Genomic DNA, 16,738 nt, shown 5'->3' on the forward strand with positions numbered 1-16,738 from the left:
TTTTTTCCCCACTGATGCAACGCAGCCTGTTCGGCAAACAATATTCATTTGATCATTCACCAAAAAAAGCACACTGATATTTACTCTTGGGGCTAAAAGTTGCAAAGTTTTTACACAATTAGTTGTTGGATGAGTCAAAAAGTTCCATTACACCTGTTTGCAGAAAAACAACAGGTTCTGTTTTGGTGCGTACCCCTAAATACAGCCAGCAATAAATAATAAGATTTCATGTTGTGTATTTTTTCACAAGGGACAATGGCGTCCTGATTTCTCAGGTGTAAAGCTTTGGTGGATGAAACACAGGTGCGTAGTAGATATCGTGTGGTGGATGAAACCCAGGTGCTGGAGTTATTTCCGGTCTGTGCTGTTAATCACCAAGCTGACGCAGAAATATGGCTCGCAATTTAGTAGTTTTAAGATAGAGTTCCCTTGACTGCATATACTTAGGTTGGGAAACAAGGGCAAGATAAAGCCAAGAGACTGAGAATGTTTCATATTGAACGTGTGCTGCGAAACGTGTTTTATCAGTGAATGTGGGCACAAAATAGAAACTAAAACGGATCTGATGCTGTCTGCCTGATAAGAATAATTTGACAGTTTCAATTCCTATGGAGCAATCATGTCTTAGATGTAAGGAGCTGATTAATAAATAATTTCACCAATCCCTATTTAAGGATTTAATGTGCAAACGCAGCCTTCAAAGTTAAAAGAACAAATGGGCAGAAAACACAACGGACATGGCAAAAAAGAAAACCTAAACATAAAAACATGTGAAGTGTGTATTTGTGTATGTGTTATTGATTTAAAATCCATTGATGAATCCACAAATGTTTGTATTATAAGGTCATGATAAAATGTTTTTTGTTACATACCGTAAATACAAACTCAAAGGTGTGGGTGGTGGTGTTTTTTAAAAAAACATGCTCTGTCTTCCTTCCTTTCCATGTTTTCATTCACTTCTCTTACGGCTTCCGGAGGAGTCAGAATGTGACAAAGGTTTCCATCAGAGACAGACTATCTAAATATCTGATTATAAGCTGTTTATCCTTGTTAAATGATGACAACATAGTAACGCCAATACGCAAGAGGCCTCAGATGTGAAGCTGGTCAATATCTATTGACAGACAAATCATTGTTGTTGTTCTTTCGTTTTGTCATTGTCCAGGCCCAATGCATGTGGGGCTAAACTGGGAGTGAATGTGATTGGATTTTCAGTCTTCGTCATTAAATTCCCATGCGGGGAATACTAATTCCAGTATTTAGTGCGGTGATGCTAGGGCTTGCTTTCATCTTAAACTGATTCCAGTCTAATTAGATTGGGCATGTGGGGGGTGCTGGATGGACTAATCCCTGCCTCTCTCTCCAAAACATTGTATTATCCAGAGAAAATCCATTGGCTGCAGGCTATTCAAAGCCAGATCTGCCTCTACTGCAGCCTCTGTACTGTATCATCTGGAAAGCTGTGGCTAGAAGGGCGCACAGTGCAGTGAGGGTGGAACCTAATGGTCATGAGTGATGTATGGGTTGCAGAAAACGCCATTTAGAATTTACTGTAAACCTTTTATCGTGTATTCAGGGCAAGACCGCTCACTGCTGTGGCCTCTTTAGCAAAGCTGTGTCTAAACTACCATGAACCACTCTTCTCTTCAGAGGGCCTTTTTATTCTAGGACAGTGCAGTTAAGTAGTGGGATTGTGCAGCCACCAAAATATAGCCGCGTCAAAGTGTTGCTTTTTTTAAGATTATTTACTTATTTATTTATTTTGCCAGACCCCTAAACAGCAATTTCAGAAGATGAGTCAGAATTTGGAAACAATACATTTGTGCACATATTTTCTGTGTAGAGCCCAGCTTGTTGCCATGTTTGTGAATTATTAAGAGTACAGTGAAAAAAAAAAACAGTGTAAAGGGGTTCTTCTTCTAAGCGCTGAGAAGGCCAGAAAAATGAAAGGCCTTCAGCCATTATACTCGACAAAGGTCAAATACAATTCAATCTCATAGTATGGTTGAGGGGCGGGGGGTGGGGCTACCTCAGCAACTGCCTACTTTAAGGGTGAGCAACAGGAAAGGACAATTCAGCAGCACATTTGTCAAGGGCGAAAGGTGAAGCCAGAAAGAAAGGAGGGAGGGAGGAAAAAAAAAAACGTTTGGGAGGCTTTTACTTGTCGCGGCTGTTTCATTTCACACTGGAGTGTTTGAGCTAAACAACAAAGGTTACGGATGGTTTTGACGGAGTGAAAAGAGCCTCATCTTCCCCTTCATTTTTGATGTCCTTGTGAAATTTCATTAGCTGGATTTAACGACTTGTGAATGTTGGCTTTCCCTCTGACCCTGACACTGATGGCAGACATTTCTTGCCAGCGGGGTGATGTATTGGTTCAGAGGTCTTCCTGAGGTTCAGTTTTTATTGTAAAAGCATCTGTAAACCTCCGATCTTAAGTCACTCCGTCTCACATTGGCATCTATCTATGTATCAGCACTGTCAACACATTTACATACCAGTGATGAAATGCTCCACCTTTACAGTTGTAGGGAATAGCAGATGTGCTTTGTCCTCTTTTTCATCAGTTCGTCCATGGTTGTGATCTATTACTGTATTTTGGACTCCTCTGTTATAATGGGAGGGGTCTAGAGTGGTACCTGATCAGATCCAGATTAGCAAACACTTCCAAACATAATCCCAGCATCAGATTAGAGTCAGATAACCACAAAGAGCATAATGACGGGAAATACGCATTACAAGACTTACAGTTTTTGGCTGTCAGTGATTGGTATCAGATGCATCAAAGGGCTGTAAGGACAAAAAAACAGTGTGAGAAAGACAAAACTTGTTTGTTTTGGAAAATGAATTGTCGAATTTTTAAAAATGTTTAAAATAATGGAAAGCATATTTAAAAACAAAAACTTTTTCAAAAAGTGTTTTATGGTCCAACTCTGTCCGACAATATAAACTCTGTAAAAGAGCTGCAAGGGAAATTTAATGGAATTTTATTTGCAGTGTACTGGGTTTGTACTACTGAACACTTGCAAGTCAGAGGCCAAAACACTATATATAATCAGAAAAGAGTATTTTATGGACATGAAAATTGTGTGCTGCATTGAAGTGAAAGTGCTTGACAGCTAAATGTTTTATGCCGCCAGCTCCAGTCAAAGATTTGAGCAAAGAAATGCACGTCTAAAATTTGGAAAGGTATTGTTTAACTTCACATGAGATCAAGCTAAACAATAATGAATGAGATGCGTGGAGTCCGTGAAACTGCTCGGGAAGATGGAAATAAAAGACCGCAAATGGAGAATAAAGAATATTTGATGCAACCAAACTGGTTTGCAGATACAGTTTTTAATGTATCACAACAATGAGCAACAAACATACTTGATGAACTATTTCCAGAAGTTGTTCAAATACCATCTACAATAAACGTCATTTCAACTATGACAACAGGTCTGTGACAAAATAAAAAAACGGTTTCAAAACCATGTTATTACCGTGATACGGTACAGTTGAGACCTCAAACAGTACAGTAACAAAAACTAATGCGACTACTCTCTATATATAAAACATCAATAACATTTTTGGTTTAGTTTATTTAAAGTTTTAGCCATAGGGGCTTCTTCTTATTAAAACCTCAGGGTGCATTTCCTATGTAACCCAGATGTTGAAGAGTACATATTGTGTAGGATATGATTGCGCCATGAAAATCCCTTTGACATCCAGAAGAACAATTCCAATTTCAACCTTTTGAAGGCTGTCCCCATGAACATGACACAATCCATCCATTTGTTTTTAAAAAGTTCTTTTTTTTTTTTTCTTTTTGGCTGCTGTGCAGTTGCAATATCTATGTACAGTTATATCGTTGGACCATCCTTTTTGTTGGTTTGTTAGCTTTTACCAGTCCTTGGTGTGGAAAGCGTCCTGTCTGATGCTAACATCTTAGCACATGATGCTAGCTGACAGTTCAGTCTTATAATGCTGAGCCACAGAGTGGGGAAAGGCAAAAAGCCAGAGTTGTGAAAGCCTTTGGAATCAGGACAGTCGCTCATGTTTGTACAATGGCAGAATTGCACCTTGGGAGGCCAGGATGTCTCTTATGAAACACAATCGAAAAGTGTCTTCAGGATTAAAGTAAATGTTGAAGTACTAAAAATTCAAAAAATGACATTTAAAAAGCTCACACAGAAAATTAAAAACTGACATTGCTTTAAAACTTTGAGAAAAAAAACACCTTTACAATAATAAAACATAAAAGGAAATGTTACTTGATTTCATTGTTTGAAACAATAACTAAGCATGATTTGATTTAACCTGTCAAACAGTTGCATTACATGCTACTTGCTCATCTCAGAATAGGAAATACCAAAAGCAATACATTTTTGCATTTCTTCATATTAATAAATTTGTACCATGCACAGCCAACTACGAATATGTACAACAGCTTAGCTTTCTTTGTTCACAAGCCTTTTCTTTCATACAAATAGCCTTCTGTTACTTTGGAATGAATCACATTGGTTTCAATTACCAAACTAGAAAGTGATTCGTAAAAAATTGAACACCCTTTGACAGCTTTCACATTCTTAGTTCCACAGCAAAATAACAAAATAACATAAAATAAAACGTAGCAAAGCAAAGCAATTAATGGATCAGTATTTTGTCTGGTAGAAAGTTGAGAGAATTTATGGCAAGCAAAATAACTTTACACAGTAGCAGCAAACTTTGTAAGGTAATACTTTGCAATGTTGAAATCACTAAATGTGGAAAAAACCAAAACGGTGACTTTAACTGTAGATCATCAGAAGTGCCCAGAGAATTGATGGGAGGACGTCAACCTATGCAATAAATGGCTGCGTATACGTGTAACACTGTTTTAAGTCCTACATGTACATGAAAATATTTTTAATATACAACACAAATGCTGTTGTCCCCCTTTTAAAGCAGCATATTTGCAAACGTGTAGCAAATGATCATACCTTTTTTTAACAATGTGACCAACTTGTACCTTAACAGTTTCAAGTATACAGTACTGCTTTCTTGGATGCACCAATTCTTAAATAGGTCTCTAGATTGTTAGGCATCAATCCTGTAACAAATATGGACCAATATGCTGCTGCAATAGACACAAATAATAATTAAAATACAAACATACATACATACAAACAGAAAAAAAAAAAAAATTCTATTAAATTAACAAATGGGCTACTCAAATAATAAAAAGACGAACAAAAACAAAATAAGTGCACTATAGTCCAGACACAAGCAGGTACCGTAACAGTACAGCAATTCACAAATGAAAAATGTTATATTCACATAATCTGAGAGTCTATCAAAACTAGAGTTATTACCTCTTCAGAAAAGGGTGTGAGCAGAGGTAAAAGTGAGAAGGTAAGAGTTGGCACAGATTAGTATATACTACAAGAAAAAAAGGAAAAAAGGGGGTGGGAAATAGATACAGCTTGTTGTAATACAAACTGGCAAACACAGGGGCATCATACACATTTATTTCACCATTCTAAATTCCCTCAGTGGCAAAACCATACTGTCTTTGTAGGGCAAAACTAAAAGGATATGCACATCGTCCATTGTAACAGTAATATTGTCTCTTGGTACTCTATACACATCAAGGAAATGCGTCCGATAAAGCTTGACATGTTTTGGTTATAAGCCAAGTGTACCCAGGCTTGTTGCTGCTTTAACAAATGAGAAATGTTATGTTCTGACCTGAGAATTTAAAGCTACTGAATTACACCTATCTAAACTAAGAGAGATTCTCTTTGAGGGTTCTGGATCGTCATCCCATACAGTACATGCTAGCATTTGGAAAACAATCCAGCTGAGGTGCAATTTGCTATCGTGAGAGTTTTTGGCTTGAAACAAGCCCCCCCAAGGGAGCCTGTGGGATTTTTCCTACTCCATGTTTTTGTATACAATATAAGCTCAGTCAAGCATCTGCAACAGTTCTGTCCATAACAAAAATCAATCAATATCTTGCCAGCATATCAATATGGGAAAAACAATCCTGAGTCAATCATTTGGTACTGTAATTTTTTGGGTTAAGAGAGACTTTGGAACTGCAGTTTAAAAAGTCTTATTTTTTTCTTTAAGCAAGGGATCCTTTTGTCACTCCTACACACTGAACATATCCATTCTGATACTACTGAAGCTCGCGTCTAGGCCAGAGGCCGGCTTAGCCTTGACTTCCAACGCGTTTTCTAAATCATCCAGCTTCTGGCTTAGCTCATTGTCAGACTCATCTGAACAACTCTCGGTGGGTAGTGAGGTTGGAACCCCTGAGGTGCTGCAGGAAGTTGAGGTAACCGTTGAAGGTGAGGAGAGGGGTGGGGGGGGAGAGGCAGACGGGGAGGAGGAAGCAGCTTTCCGGGCTGTGGTGGCCTGGAACAGGACATTTGGCCAGGACTTCATGGACAAGCGAGAGAGATGAGGAAAGGTGTTATTAGAAGAAGCTGCAGACTGCGAGGTAGATGTGGTGTTAGGAGTAGGGGAGCAGACAGAGTGAGGTAATAATCTAGTATGCTCTTTGGCATTTCTCATTGCTTGTTTGATTGTTTTCTCTTTGTGCAAGCTCGACTGAAGGTGTTGGCCAAGTGCTTCATTTCCATTAACAACCACATTGCAGACAACACAAGTGTAGTTGCTCACTGCCTTTCGAAGCACTGTCTCTTGCGGGTCAGTAAAAGGATGTCCGAAGTAACAGAAGGACTTCTGATGACGTACCACTGAATCTTCGTCAGCAAAAATCATCTGGCACTTCCTGCATATAAACTCATGCTTGACGGACGGTACAATAAAAGCGTCTGGAAAATCCATGGTACTTTTGGTATCTGTTTTGGGTTCTTCTTTTGTGCTTTCTGTTGAAGAGCCTTTGTTGGTGTCATCCTTAGCATCGATAGCATCTTTTGGTTTGAAAGAGTTGGTGGTCGTACTCTGTATGCTCATGGGTGTCTTCACAGGGGTTGGTTTCTGCTGCTGCTGCTGCTGTTGTTGTTGTTTCTGCTGTTGCTCGAGTTGTTTCTGCTGCTGTTGTTGCTGCTTCTGCAGTGAATCCTGGAGGGACTGCTGGTACTGCTGGTACTGCTGCAGGAGAGCGGTCGGGGACAGACCTGTTGCCATGGCAGCTTGTGGGACTGCTGCAGGGCCATATGGAAACAGGTTTTCCATTCCGCACAGTGGTGGGAAGTAGCCCCCTGTTTGGACCCCTCTAGGAAGCTGGGGAGAGAAGCAGTTGGGAAATCCAGGAAGGAAATAGGGCAGAAACTGCCCCCCCAAGAAAGAGGTGGGGTCACTTGCTGCAAGAGCATTCTGGAGTGCCTGGAGCTGTGCGGCATCCAGTCCGGTCTCATTTCCTGGTTTCACTGGAGCTGGACATGGTTTCTCTCTTTTCTTGGCCATACTGGGGGTTTCAGGACGTGAACTGCTCTCATTCTCTCGTTCCTTCACCTTCATCTGAGGTGGCTTGTCTCCTTGTTTCTTGCTGCTGTCTCTCTCTGAGTCTTTGCCTTGTTGCTCTGTATGATTTACTGCTGCCAAAGGTGTGGAGGGAACAGGAGGAGGAGGAGGTGGAGGAGGAGGAGGAGGAGGAGGAGTCTGCAGAAGAGTCTTGGTTGGGGTAGTGTTGAGAGACATGGCAGGAGAGGGGGTGGCTGGTGTAGGGAACCCAAGCATGCCAGCACCGGGAGACGCTAAAGCTGAAATACAGTAGTATATAAATATGGAAATATTCAATATTTATTTATTCAACTCCAAATCACTGTGAAATTGGAAATTTTTTGACAAGATAAAGATGATAAATTTGTCACTGGATGACTCTTTATCTGTCTTATTAAGATTTTGTTATGGATCAAAACTGTCCCATGCGCTTTATGATAATTTAAACCTGCCAATATATTACAATATAAATATAACAAACCTACAATAAGGGGAAAAACAAACACAAACAAAACCCATGATATACATACATTTGTTGTAAAAAAATCTCTGAATTATCAATTAGCAAGTCAACTCTGATGCTGACATTATGCATGCACTATCTCCCACCACTTTTTTAAATTTTAAAATAGTTTAAAAAATAAAACTTTTTTTTTTTTTTTTTTTTTTTAAACAAACACCACTGTGATACAGAATAACCAGTAGTATCGTAGAATAAAATAGTGCATGATAAAGCTCAGTTCATAAAGCTTCTAGTCTATGACGTTTTCTTACTGTTTGTCATACTAACTCACCAGGTGTGTTGGGGGGGAAAACAGGAAGTGATGATGGCCCATTGACCCCAGGAAGTAGCACCGGCGGAAGGCCAGATAACCCTGGGTAGCCTGAGGGTAGGCTGAGACCATGAAGTGCATTATTGTTGTCCACTGCATTCTGTTGCTGCTGGCCAGGCAGGCCGAGTCCTTCACCTGCTTTCTTCATGCGGTCCAGCTCTTGCTGAGCCATCAGCTGACGGACAGTGGTTGGTGCTAGGTAGTCCTTTTCTCTATCCACCTGGTTACCCAGGGTTTCTTGCACTTTGGTGATGTGCTGTTTGGAGAAAATGTGGTCTCGGACGGACATCCGGGCAGTGTACTTTACACCACACAAAGTACACTCAGGCCTGGGCCCCTCTGGTGAGCCTTGACTTATCATGAATGGCTTTCCAATGTTAATCTTGAACTTCTTTTCTTTAGCTCGGGCGTTCTGGAACCAAACCTGGACAACCCGTTTGGGGAGTCCAATCTCGTTGCCAAGCATTTCGCACTCTTGCATTGTAGGAGTGCGGTAGTCGCTAAAACAGGCTTTGAGAACTTTCAGTTGCAGGTTACTCATCTGTGTCCTGAATCGTTTGTGGCCCGGCCTGTCCCCAGCATTGGTACCTTTACCAGACTTGCTGAAAGGGTTACCTGCCCCGAAAGGACTTGGAGAACTGGGATCAGCTAGGCTTGAAGATTCACTCCTGTCATTGTTTTCATCCATTTCATCATCTCTGGAGTTGAAATAAGAGTCACAGTCTTTTCCAGAGAAACTAAGGGCAGGGCTCACCATGCTGAATTGGAACCTTTCATTGCCACCATCAGAATTTGGCATCAGGCAACTCTTGTTGTCACTCAGCTTGTCGCCTCCATTGGCAGTGAGGCTCTCAACCTCATTGTTATTACCCTCATCTCCAGTTGTAGCATCGCTAATGGCTGTGTTAATTGATGATGTCTCATCAAAGTCCATTTTAGTGAGATCATAAGATGAAGCTTCTGCTGAATTCATATTAGGCCCTTCAGTTTCATCACAGTTTTCAGCTTTTAAGGATGAAGGGCTTAAGAAGTTTTTTACTTGTGCCTCAGATGGTTTGAGTGGAGTAGAGGATGCAGCAGGCAGCTCATACTCATTTGGCTCAGTCTTGTTAGGCAGCTGTGTGTAGTCAAAGAAATTATACTTATTTGGACTTTCTCCTCTTTCATTGTCTTGATTCATCATTGGGCTTGGTGGCAAACTAAAACCTGCCTGCTTGGCCTCGTGCCAGTGTCTAGATCGTATATGGCTATCTAAAGCAGATTTAGCCTTGAACAGTGCTCTGCAAAAGGGACATTTCTTGTGGGACTGGGAGGGCCCTATAGCCCTGAACTGCCCCTTTCTCTCTCTTGCACGAGTGTTTTGGAACCAAACTTGCACAACTCTCTTTTTCAAGCCAACCTCTCGTGCAATGTGGTCCAGCATCTTTCTTGTTGGGTTAGAGTCAAGTAGATATTTGTCATAGAGAATCTCCAGCTGTTCTGGGGTGATGGTGGTTCTCAAACGTTTATCTCTGTGTTGCTCTTCGCCACTGTTTCCACCATCTTTATCATTGGCACTTTCATCCTTGTCATCTAGTTTCCTTTTCATTGCCCCAGAGCTTGCTGCAGAAGCCAAACCAGAACTACCCTGAGAGGGGATTTGGGAAAGGCCTCCAGATAACAGCTGGCTAGCCATTAGGGGGTTGTTAGGGTCAAATATCATATAGGGCATGTCAATGGGTCTTTCCAGAAACTGAGAGTGAAGGAATTGGTTTTGGGCAGCCAAGAAATGCATGTGCTGGTGCTCCTGCCATAGTTCCACTGTGGGGAATGCAATTTTACATTGGTCACACTGGTACTGAAGCATCTGGTGTGGAAGGTTGTTTGTGAGTGAAGAAAGGGCCAAAGACAGCGGACTTGAGGGCACTGCAGCTGCCTGTGGCTGGGAATGGGGTCTTGACATTTGTGGCTGGGGAGCTTTCTGAGGAGGAGGCTGAGGTGTGCAGGCCTTAGATGGTCTGGGTTCGGGTAGTGACTTGATCACTGGTGAAGGGGCAGTTTCAGTTTGCTTAACTTCAGTTTCAAGGCCAGTGTCTGGCTTTGGGGAAGTTTTACCCATGCTAGCACGAGGAGAGGACATCACAGGGGAGCTTGACCCAGAACTGGTGGCAGTTCCTGTTTGGGACTGTTTGGGTGGCTCAAAAGGTACTTGAAGAGTCTTTGCTGGACCTTGCTCAATAGAATCTGTGTATTCGTCACATGGATTCTCCTCATTACCTTCCTCATCCTCATCCTTATAACACATCTTTTTCTGGTGAGTGATAAGGTCAAATATGCGTGGAAACACAACGTTGCACTTTTTGCACTGATACTGCATATTGCTGGTTCTGATGTATCGCTCATTGGTCAGCTCTTTCTTCTCACTGTCTTTAGAGTCTGCCTGGTTCTCGTAGCTTTTGCGAGCCTTCTGTCTGGCATTCTGGAACCACACCACAATGACTCGGGTTGGGAGGTTGAGCACAGTGGAGAGCTGCTCAATCTCATCATCTTTTGGATAGGCATTTGTGTCAAAGAAATCTTGAAGTACTCTCAACTGGTAATCAGTGAATCTGGTCCTGGAGGACCTCTTGTTGATAGATGACTCGGTTTTGTAGTATTCCTGTGCACTGAGCTGAGAATCCATCCGAATATCTTCCAAAGTAGTAATGGGAGGAATATTAAAATTGTAGGGAGAGTCTTTACTCCGCTGCCTCTCTTTGAAGAGGGTGTTACGGAACCAGTGCTTTATGACTTTTTGGGGCAAACCAGACTTCTCTGACATCTCCTGGATTTGCTCTTCATTGGGAGAGTTATTGATGTCAAAGTTGGCACGGAGGATCTTAAGTTGGTCATCAGTGATGCGAGTGCGAGGTCGCTTAAACTGAGACTGCCGTAAAAAGTTTGGATCCAGGCCCAATTGTTGCTGACAGAGCTGAGTAAGATCTGTAGAAATAGAGTCCATGGTGGGCAGCTGGAGGGCCAGCTGAGGGGGCAGACCTGGGTGCTGGACAGACTGCATCATTAGTGGTGGGAAAATGGGAAGGTCCAAGGGCACAGGGAGCTGTACTTGGGGAGGGGCGGGAGGGGCAGTTGGTGGTGGAGGTGGTGGTGGGGGCTGGGGTGGTGCTGCCTGGTGAGCAGGTTGGTGTGGGGCCTGATGGGGAACAGGAACTGGGGAAGGCACTGGGGTTTGGGGCTTGGTCATTGATGTGGAAGGAGGCTGAGGCGCTGTCACTGGGGCTGGTGCAGGAGGTGGTGGAGGAGGAGGAGGTGGTGGTGGCGGCGGTGGTGGAGGAGTCTCAGGTGAAGCAGGATTTATTGGATAGAGTTTGTCATAGGCCTCTCTGTATTGCTGGGCAAACTTTTCAAGCTCCACATATGGGAAAAAGTGGCTGTGCACATGCTCCTGGTGGCTTTTGAGAATAAGCATATTGGAGAAGAGCTTCCCACACATCCCACACTCAAGCTTGTCAGTGTTCATTTCCACTTGTTCAATTCCGTCTTTGTTTTTCTTTTGGTTTTTTTGTCTGTTTTCGTTGTACTGGATTACTAATTCAAAGCCAAAGTTCTCTAGCAGTGCTTTAGCTGCATTGCCCCTTGCTCCTGACACAATACGTGGTGGCGGAATCAATGGCTCTGGGAACTTTGACTTTTTAGGGTCTTTCTTGTCTTTTCCTCCTTCGCATAATACATCACCTCCATTTTCCATCTTTGCCCTGTTTTCTTGTTTTTCAAAGTGATCCTCTGCCTCTCTTGACATCTGAATATCTGAAACTGACACAGCACTGGACTCCATTTTGGGTTTGTGGTTCTGCAGTTGCTGATTTTTCTGCTGTTGAATTTGTGACTGTGACTGAGAGGTTGTCTGCTGCTGCTGTTGCTGCTGAGCCTGCTGCTGTGCCTGAGCCTGCTGCAGCTGGTGTTGCTGTTGCATCTGCTGCTTCAGGTCCTCAAGGAACGATCCAGTGAGGCCAGGCATCCCAAAGGCTGCTGCTGAGTGCAAGGCAAGTTCTGGGCTAAGGTTGAACTCAGCTCCTGGGATGTAGAAGGGGAAGAGGAACTGTGGCTGTTGAAACTGCAGCAGTGCTTCTGGGGTCATTGGAAAATGTGGGAAAAAAGCTGGATTAAGGAACTGGGGCTGGAAGAAGGCAGCTTGTTGCTGGAGTTCGTGTTGGAGCTGCAGTTGCAGTTGGGCTGAGGACTGCGCTGACTGGTGGCTACTTGCCTGTGCTGAAACATGATCAGTAGTTGTTTGTTTTGTATTGTTGCCACTGTTCACTTCTTTGGGTTCCACAGTGTTTTCTTTGTTAGCAGACGGTGTTCCACTTCTAGCAGTGTCTGAGTTACTGTTGCTCCCTTGTGTGCTTGGTGCTGGACTTTTTACAGGTACTGGGCCACTAGTGCCAGAGACACTGCTGCTGCTGCTGCTGCTGCTGCTGCTGCTGCCACTCATTTCAGTTTTGGCTGTTCTTGCTTTGGTCTGATGGAGTACTGACCTCATGTGAATTTCAAGTGTTGAGCTTTGGCTGTACGCAACATTGCAAATATTGCATTTGAATGGTTTGTTATCAGTGCTGTTGTTTGTCTCTTGAGGAACAGGGCTTGATGCTTCTTGAAGGACCTTCTTCAATTTATGCAGGTGAGAAACTGAATTATAGTGGACGAGTAAGATGTTTTTCTGGGTGAAGGATTCCTTGCATACTGTGCACTTATAAGGCCGAGAAGGATCCAAGAATTTCTCCATTGTAAAGTTGGGCCCCTTTCTAAATGGCAGGGTCCGTTTTGGTTCTGCTCCCATGTCATCTAGCAGAGAGCTGCTGTCACTTCCTGTAGGACTGGGCTTTTCCTCCTGGTCAATTTCATCATCTTTTTCCAAGTCATGATCAAAAGCCTGAGCTTCCTCCAGGGCCCTGGCCTCACTCTCAGTGATGTCTCCATTCATCGGAAGATTTCCAATGAGTTGCTGCACTTCAGCTTCGCTAAGTTCAGGATGTCCATTTTCCAAATGCTTCCTGAGTGCCAGGAATGTCCTGAAGCTGCGCTGGCAAAGGCTGCACATTGTGGCCGCTCTGATGGCGTGGTACTGGGAATGTATCTGAAGCTTCTGCATTGTCTTGAAGGCCAGGCTGCAATGGTTGCAGCGATACTTGTAGACATGACGATCAGATACTGAAAGCTGCTGTTGTTGCTGCTGGAGCCTTTGGAGCTCACTTAGATGATCTTGTAAAGTATCAGGGGACTTGCTATCATGTCCTAATCCACTGGTTTTTTTCCAGTCTGGGGCCTCTGAGGCCTCCTTTGGGGGCTTGAGTTCCTCACCCTGTGGATCCAATTCAATCTTCTCTTGATTGGTCATGTTCCCTGAAAGTAGAAACACAATGTGAAGTACAAGGCACTCTGCCATTTATTTTTTTCTGGTAGATGGCACACATTAAACACACAATAAATTAACAGTAATTAACTTATATATTAAAATGAACTCTCTCATTAACATTGGTAGCATTTTATTGACACAATAACTATTTTGTTTGATAATCTGCTTACCTTGAGATTTTCCAGACCCATCAGAAAGAGAGGTAGAGGAATCCATAACAGATAAACCTTTGTCTTGTCCAGTTTGGAGATGCATTATATTATTTGTTGTTGCTGTGTCCGGTCCAACAACCTATCAAGAGCAAAACAATTTTGAACAATCAGTTTAAGATAAGGAGGGATTAAAATGAATTGTGTATACAGAAGGAGAGCTGAACAGTGTCCTGACAACACAACTTTCTTCATGTTCAATTCTGAAAAATCACTATTCATAAGTAAAACCGTTTTGCTAGCAGTCGAGCCAATGCTTGACATAAGATAAGAAGAAGACATAAGAAGTGACATAAAGATCTCTTTGTATATATCAAATCAGCACTTTTATGCATTATAAAAAAAAAAAAGAAGGAAAAAGAATCATCCTTCATTTACAAATATTGCTAAATGTCAGTGATTACTTTTTAATTTGAAAAACTCTTTTCCAAAGAAAAAAGTATGTTAATAACTACTACATACGGTCAAAATCAGCTTCTCCACGCAGTCAGGGGCCACACTGTGAAGGTGTGTAAGATGCAGCTGCAGGTGAATCTTGTTGCTCAGAACATCCTGGCACAGAGGGCAGCGGATCACTGGCTGCATGGAATGCTGGGACATCACATGGAGCTGCATACGGTTGGCATCTTTAGTGCTGTAGTTGCAGTATGGACACTGCTGAACCTTAAAAAAAAAAAAAAAAAAAGCATAATGACTTCTGGGTGGGGTTGGGATATAATAAATAGTCATTCAATAAGAGGGTTTTCCTTCGCAATGTAAAAAATAAACGAGGAGCAGCAACATATATATATATATTTTTTTTCCCACAGGTTGTACTCTTTAGTGGGTATGATTCATGCGCTATGATGTCATTAGCATAGGCTGCTGGTGATTGCCTGCCTCACAGGATACGGTCGGACATCACTTTATTCAAACAAACAAGGATTTGATGAAAACATGCACAAATCATCTCTCCTACACTGTTCAGGGAGAAAACAACACAATGTGTGCAAAATCAAATTGAACATTTATCAAGCCTTTTTTTTTCTTTTTTTTTTCTCCTCACTGCCCACTCACCTCATCTCACCACATTCACCTCTCCCCACCTACCCGCCTCCCCCCAGTGCCCACCTTGAAACAGAAAATGTAGATAAACCATGTTTCATGTAATTCACTTAAGTCGCTCAACTCATGCAATTTTATTAGCAGAAAACACGATTGGCCAGAATTTCTAATCAGGAGATTACAGATGACAAAGGTGTGTTCTCTCGCAAGCTACGCCTTGCCCTCATTACAGGGAGTACTCTGAACATGGCCGCCTCCCCACCACCTGTCTTAATAGAATCCATTTCTGAAATGACTAAGTCCTCCCTCCTTGCAAGGCCCAGAACCAGACAAGCTAATACTTCATAATCTAATTTAAAAACACATATAATTTAAAGAGATGCAAAAGGGTGGAAAAGTGAGGGAGGGAGGCCTAAGGCTGGTGCAGGTATTCCACTTAAGAACACAAAGACTGGTCTGCTGTGCTTGATGCTAAAAAGCTCTGTCAGGGAGGGAATGGTGGGCTGCATTTAACCCTTTGATAGAAAGCTGGCGCCAGCAATTGCTTAATGCTTAGCTTAGCATTTCTGCTTCTTACAGTTCATAAGTATCTCCCCCATTAGCTCATCCCACAGTGACAGTGAAGGTTAGATTTCATTAGCACTTATGAAGTACAACTTGCCTCATATGCTATTAGCCGTCTGTAAACTGACAACAAAATCCATCATGTAGTTGGAATACGAGTTGCCACATCACATCTTCCTTGTAAATACATGCGAACTAAGCTCCAAAAGCCATGGATGGATTTTCTTTGGCAAGGTTAAAAAAAAATAAAATAAAATAGAATAAATAAATAATATGGTGATCCAGTGTTACACTCAGTGCACACTTTGACAGTTTCCTTTTAATACACTACAAACCCCTACCTGCTCATTGGCAGAGGTCTTCCCCTCAGCAGACTGTGGCCTTTTTGGTGGGCTTTCTATTTGTCGATCTGGCAGGAGGGAATGTTTAACCATTGCATTCGGTCCAGTAACCTCTTTGGATACAGCATTCACTCCTGGTAGGCAGTAGAGGGAAAGAGAAAGAGGAAAGAGAGGAGACAAAGGATGTTAACTGAAAGCATTGAAAATGAGCACTTGTTTTTCATCACTTAATCAGTGATTTCTATTTATACATTGTGTTCATATAACATAAGCTTCAATATATTCATAATAATCTCATTCTCGAACGAAATGCTTCACTTCAACCATTTAAAAATACATGAGGGCAGCAAAATTACAAAATGATTGATGTAGCAATGATATTCTTTATTTTTTAAATGAAGGCAGGACACAGAAGCAGAATGGCATATTAAACATAACAGTGGAAAGAGAGCAAGAGAGCGGCTTGTCATCTAGATATATTGGATCCCATAGATCATGCATCCATATAGTGCAGGCAACTGGAATCTTAATCCAGAATATATCATGGTTATAAAACTGTCACAGCTGAGTGAATAAATTGAAACGTCTGACATTTGGGGGCTGAAGTAGATCACAAAGCGATCAAATGACCATTGGTACACATATATCATGACAGATTAAGAAGTGTAAGAAATTAATATTCAGTAAGGTCAGAGGTGATGATTTGAAAAATGATTTTTAGAACAGGACACCAAGAGCCTGGATACAAGCATGGAGTGTATTATTCACATTCGTATACACTGATGTGTTTCTACCCTGAGGACATTTGAAATGGAGAAAACTCAGGCAGGCCTCATTATCACAGCACGACATACATTAAATGTTATGGTAATATTATACACTTCATTAGTTCATATACATTTCCCCAGCTGCCTCAAC

General features: G+C 42.1%; 1 protein-coding gene across 3 annotated transcripts in view; it reads right to left on the bottom strand.

Moving 5' to 3' along the window:
- Nucleotides 1-3,319: 3,319 nt before the first annotated feature.
- zfhx4 (zinc finger homeobox 4) overlaps nucleotides 3,320-16,738 on the bottom strand; it is an 81,190-nt gene continuing 67,771 nt past the window's right edge. For all 3 annotated transcript variants that reach the window (XM_029528675.1, XM_029528674.1, XM_029528673.1), the window contains 5 exons: nucleotides 15,821-15,954; nucleotides 14,334-14,534; nucleotides 13,833-13,953; nucleotides 8,232-13,649; nucleotides 3,320-7,697 (listed from right to left, as the gene is read on the bottom strand). In XM_029528675.1, coding sequence (XP_029384535.1) covers nucleotides 6,118-7,697; nucleotides 8,232-13,649; nucleotides 13,833-13,953; nucleotides 14,334-14,534; nucleotides 15,821-15,954 — 7,454 coding nt within the window. In that variant the 3' untranslated portion in view covers nucleotides 3,320-6,117. The remainder of the gene's footprint in view (nucleotides 7,698-8,231; nucleotides 13,650-13,832; nucleotides 13,954-14,333; nucleotides 14,535-15,820; nucleotides 15,955-16,738) is intronic.

The sequence above is a fragment of the Echeneis naucrates genome, chromosome 20, assembly GCF_900963305.1.
Source record: "Echeneis naucrates chromosome 20, fEcheNa1.1, whole genome shotgun sequence".
NCBI lineage: Eukaryota > Metazoa > Chordata > Actinopteri > Carangiformes > Echeneidae > Echeneis > Echeneis naucrates.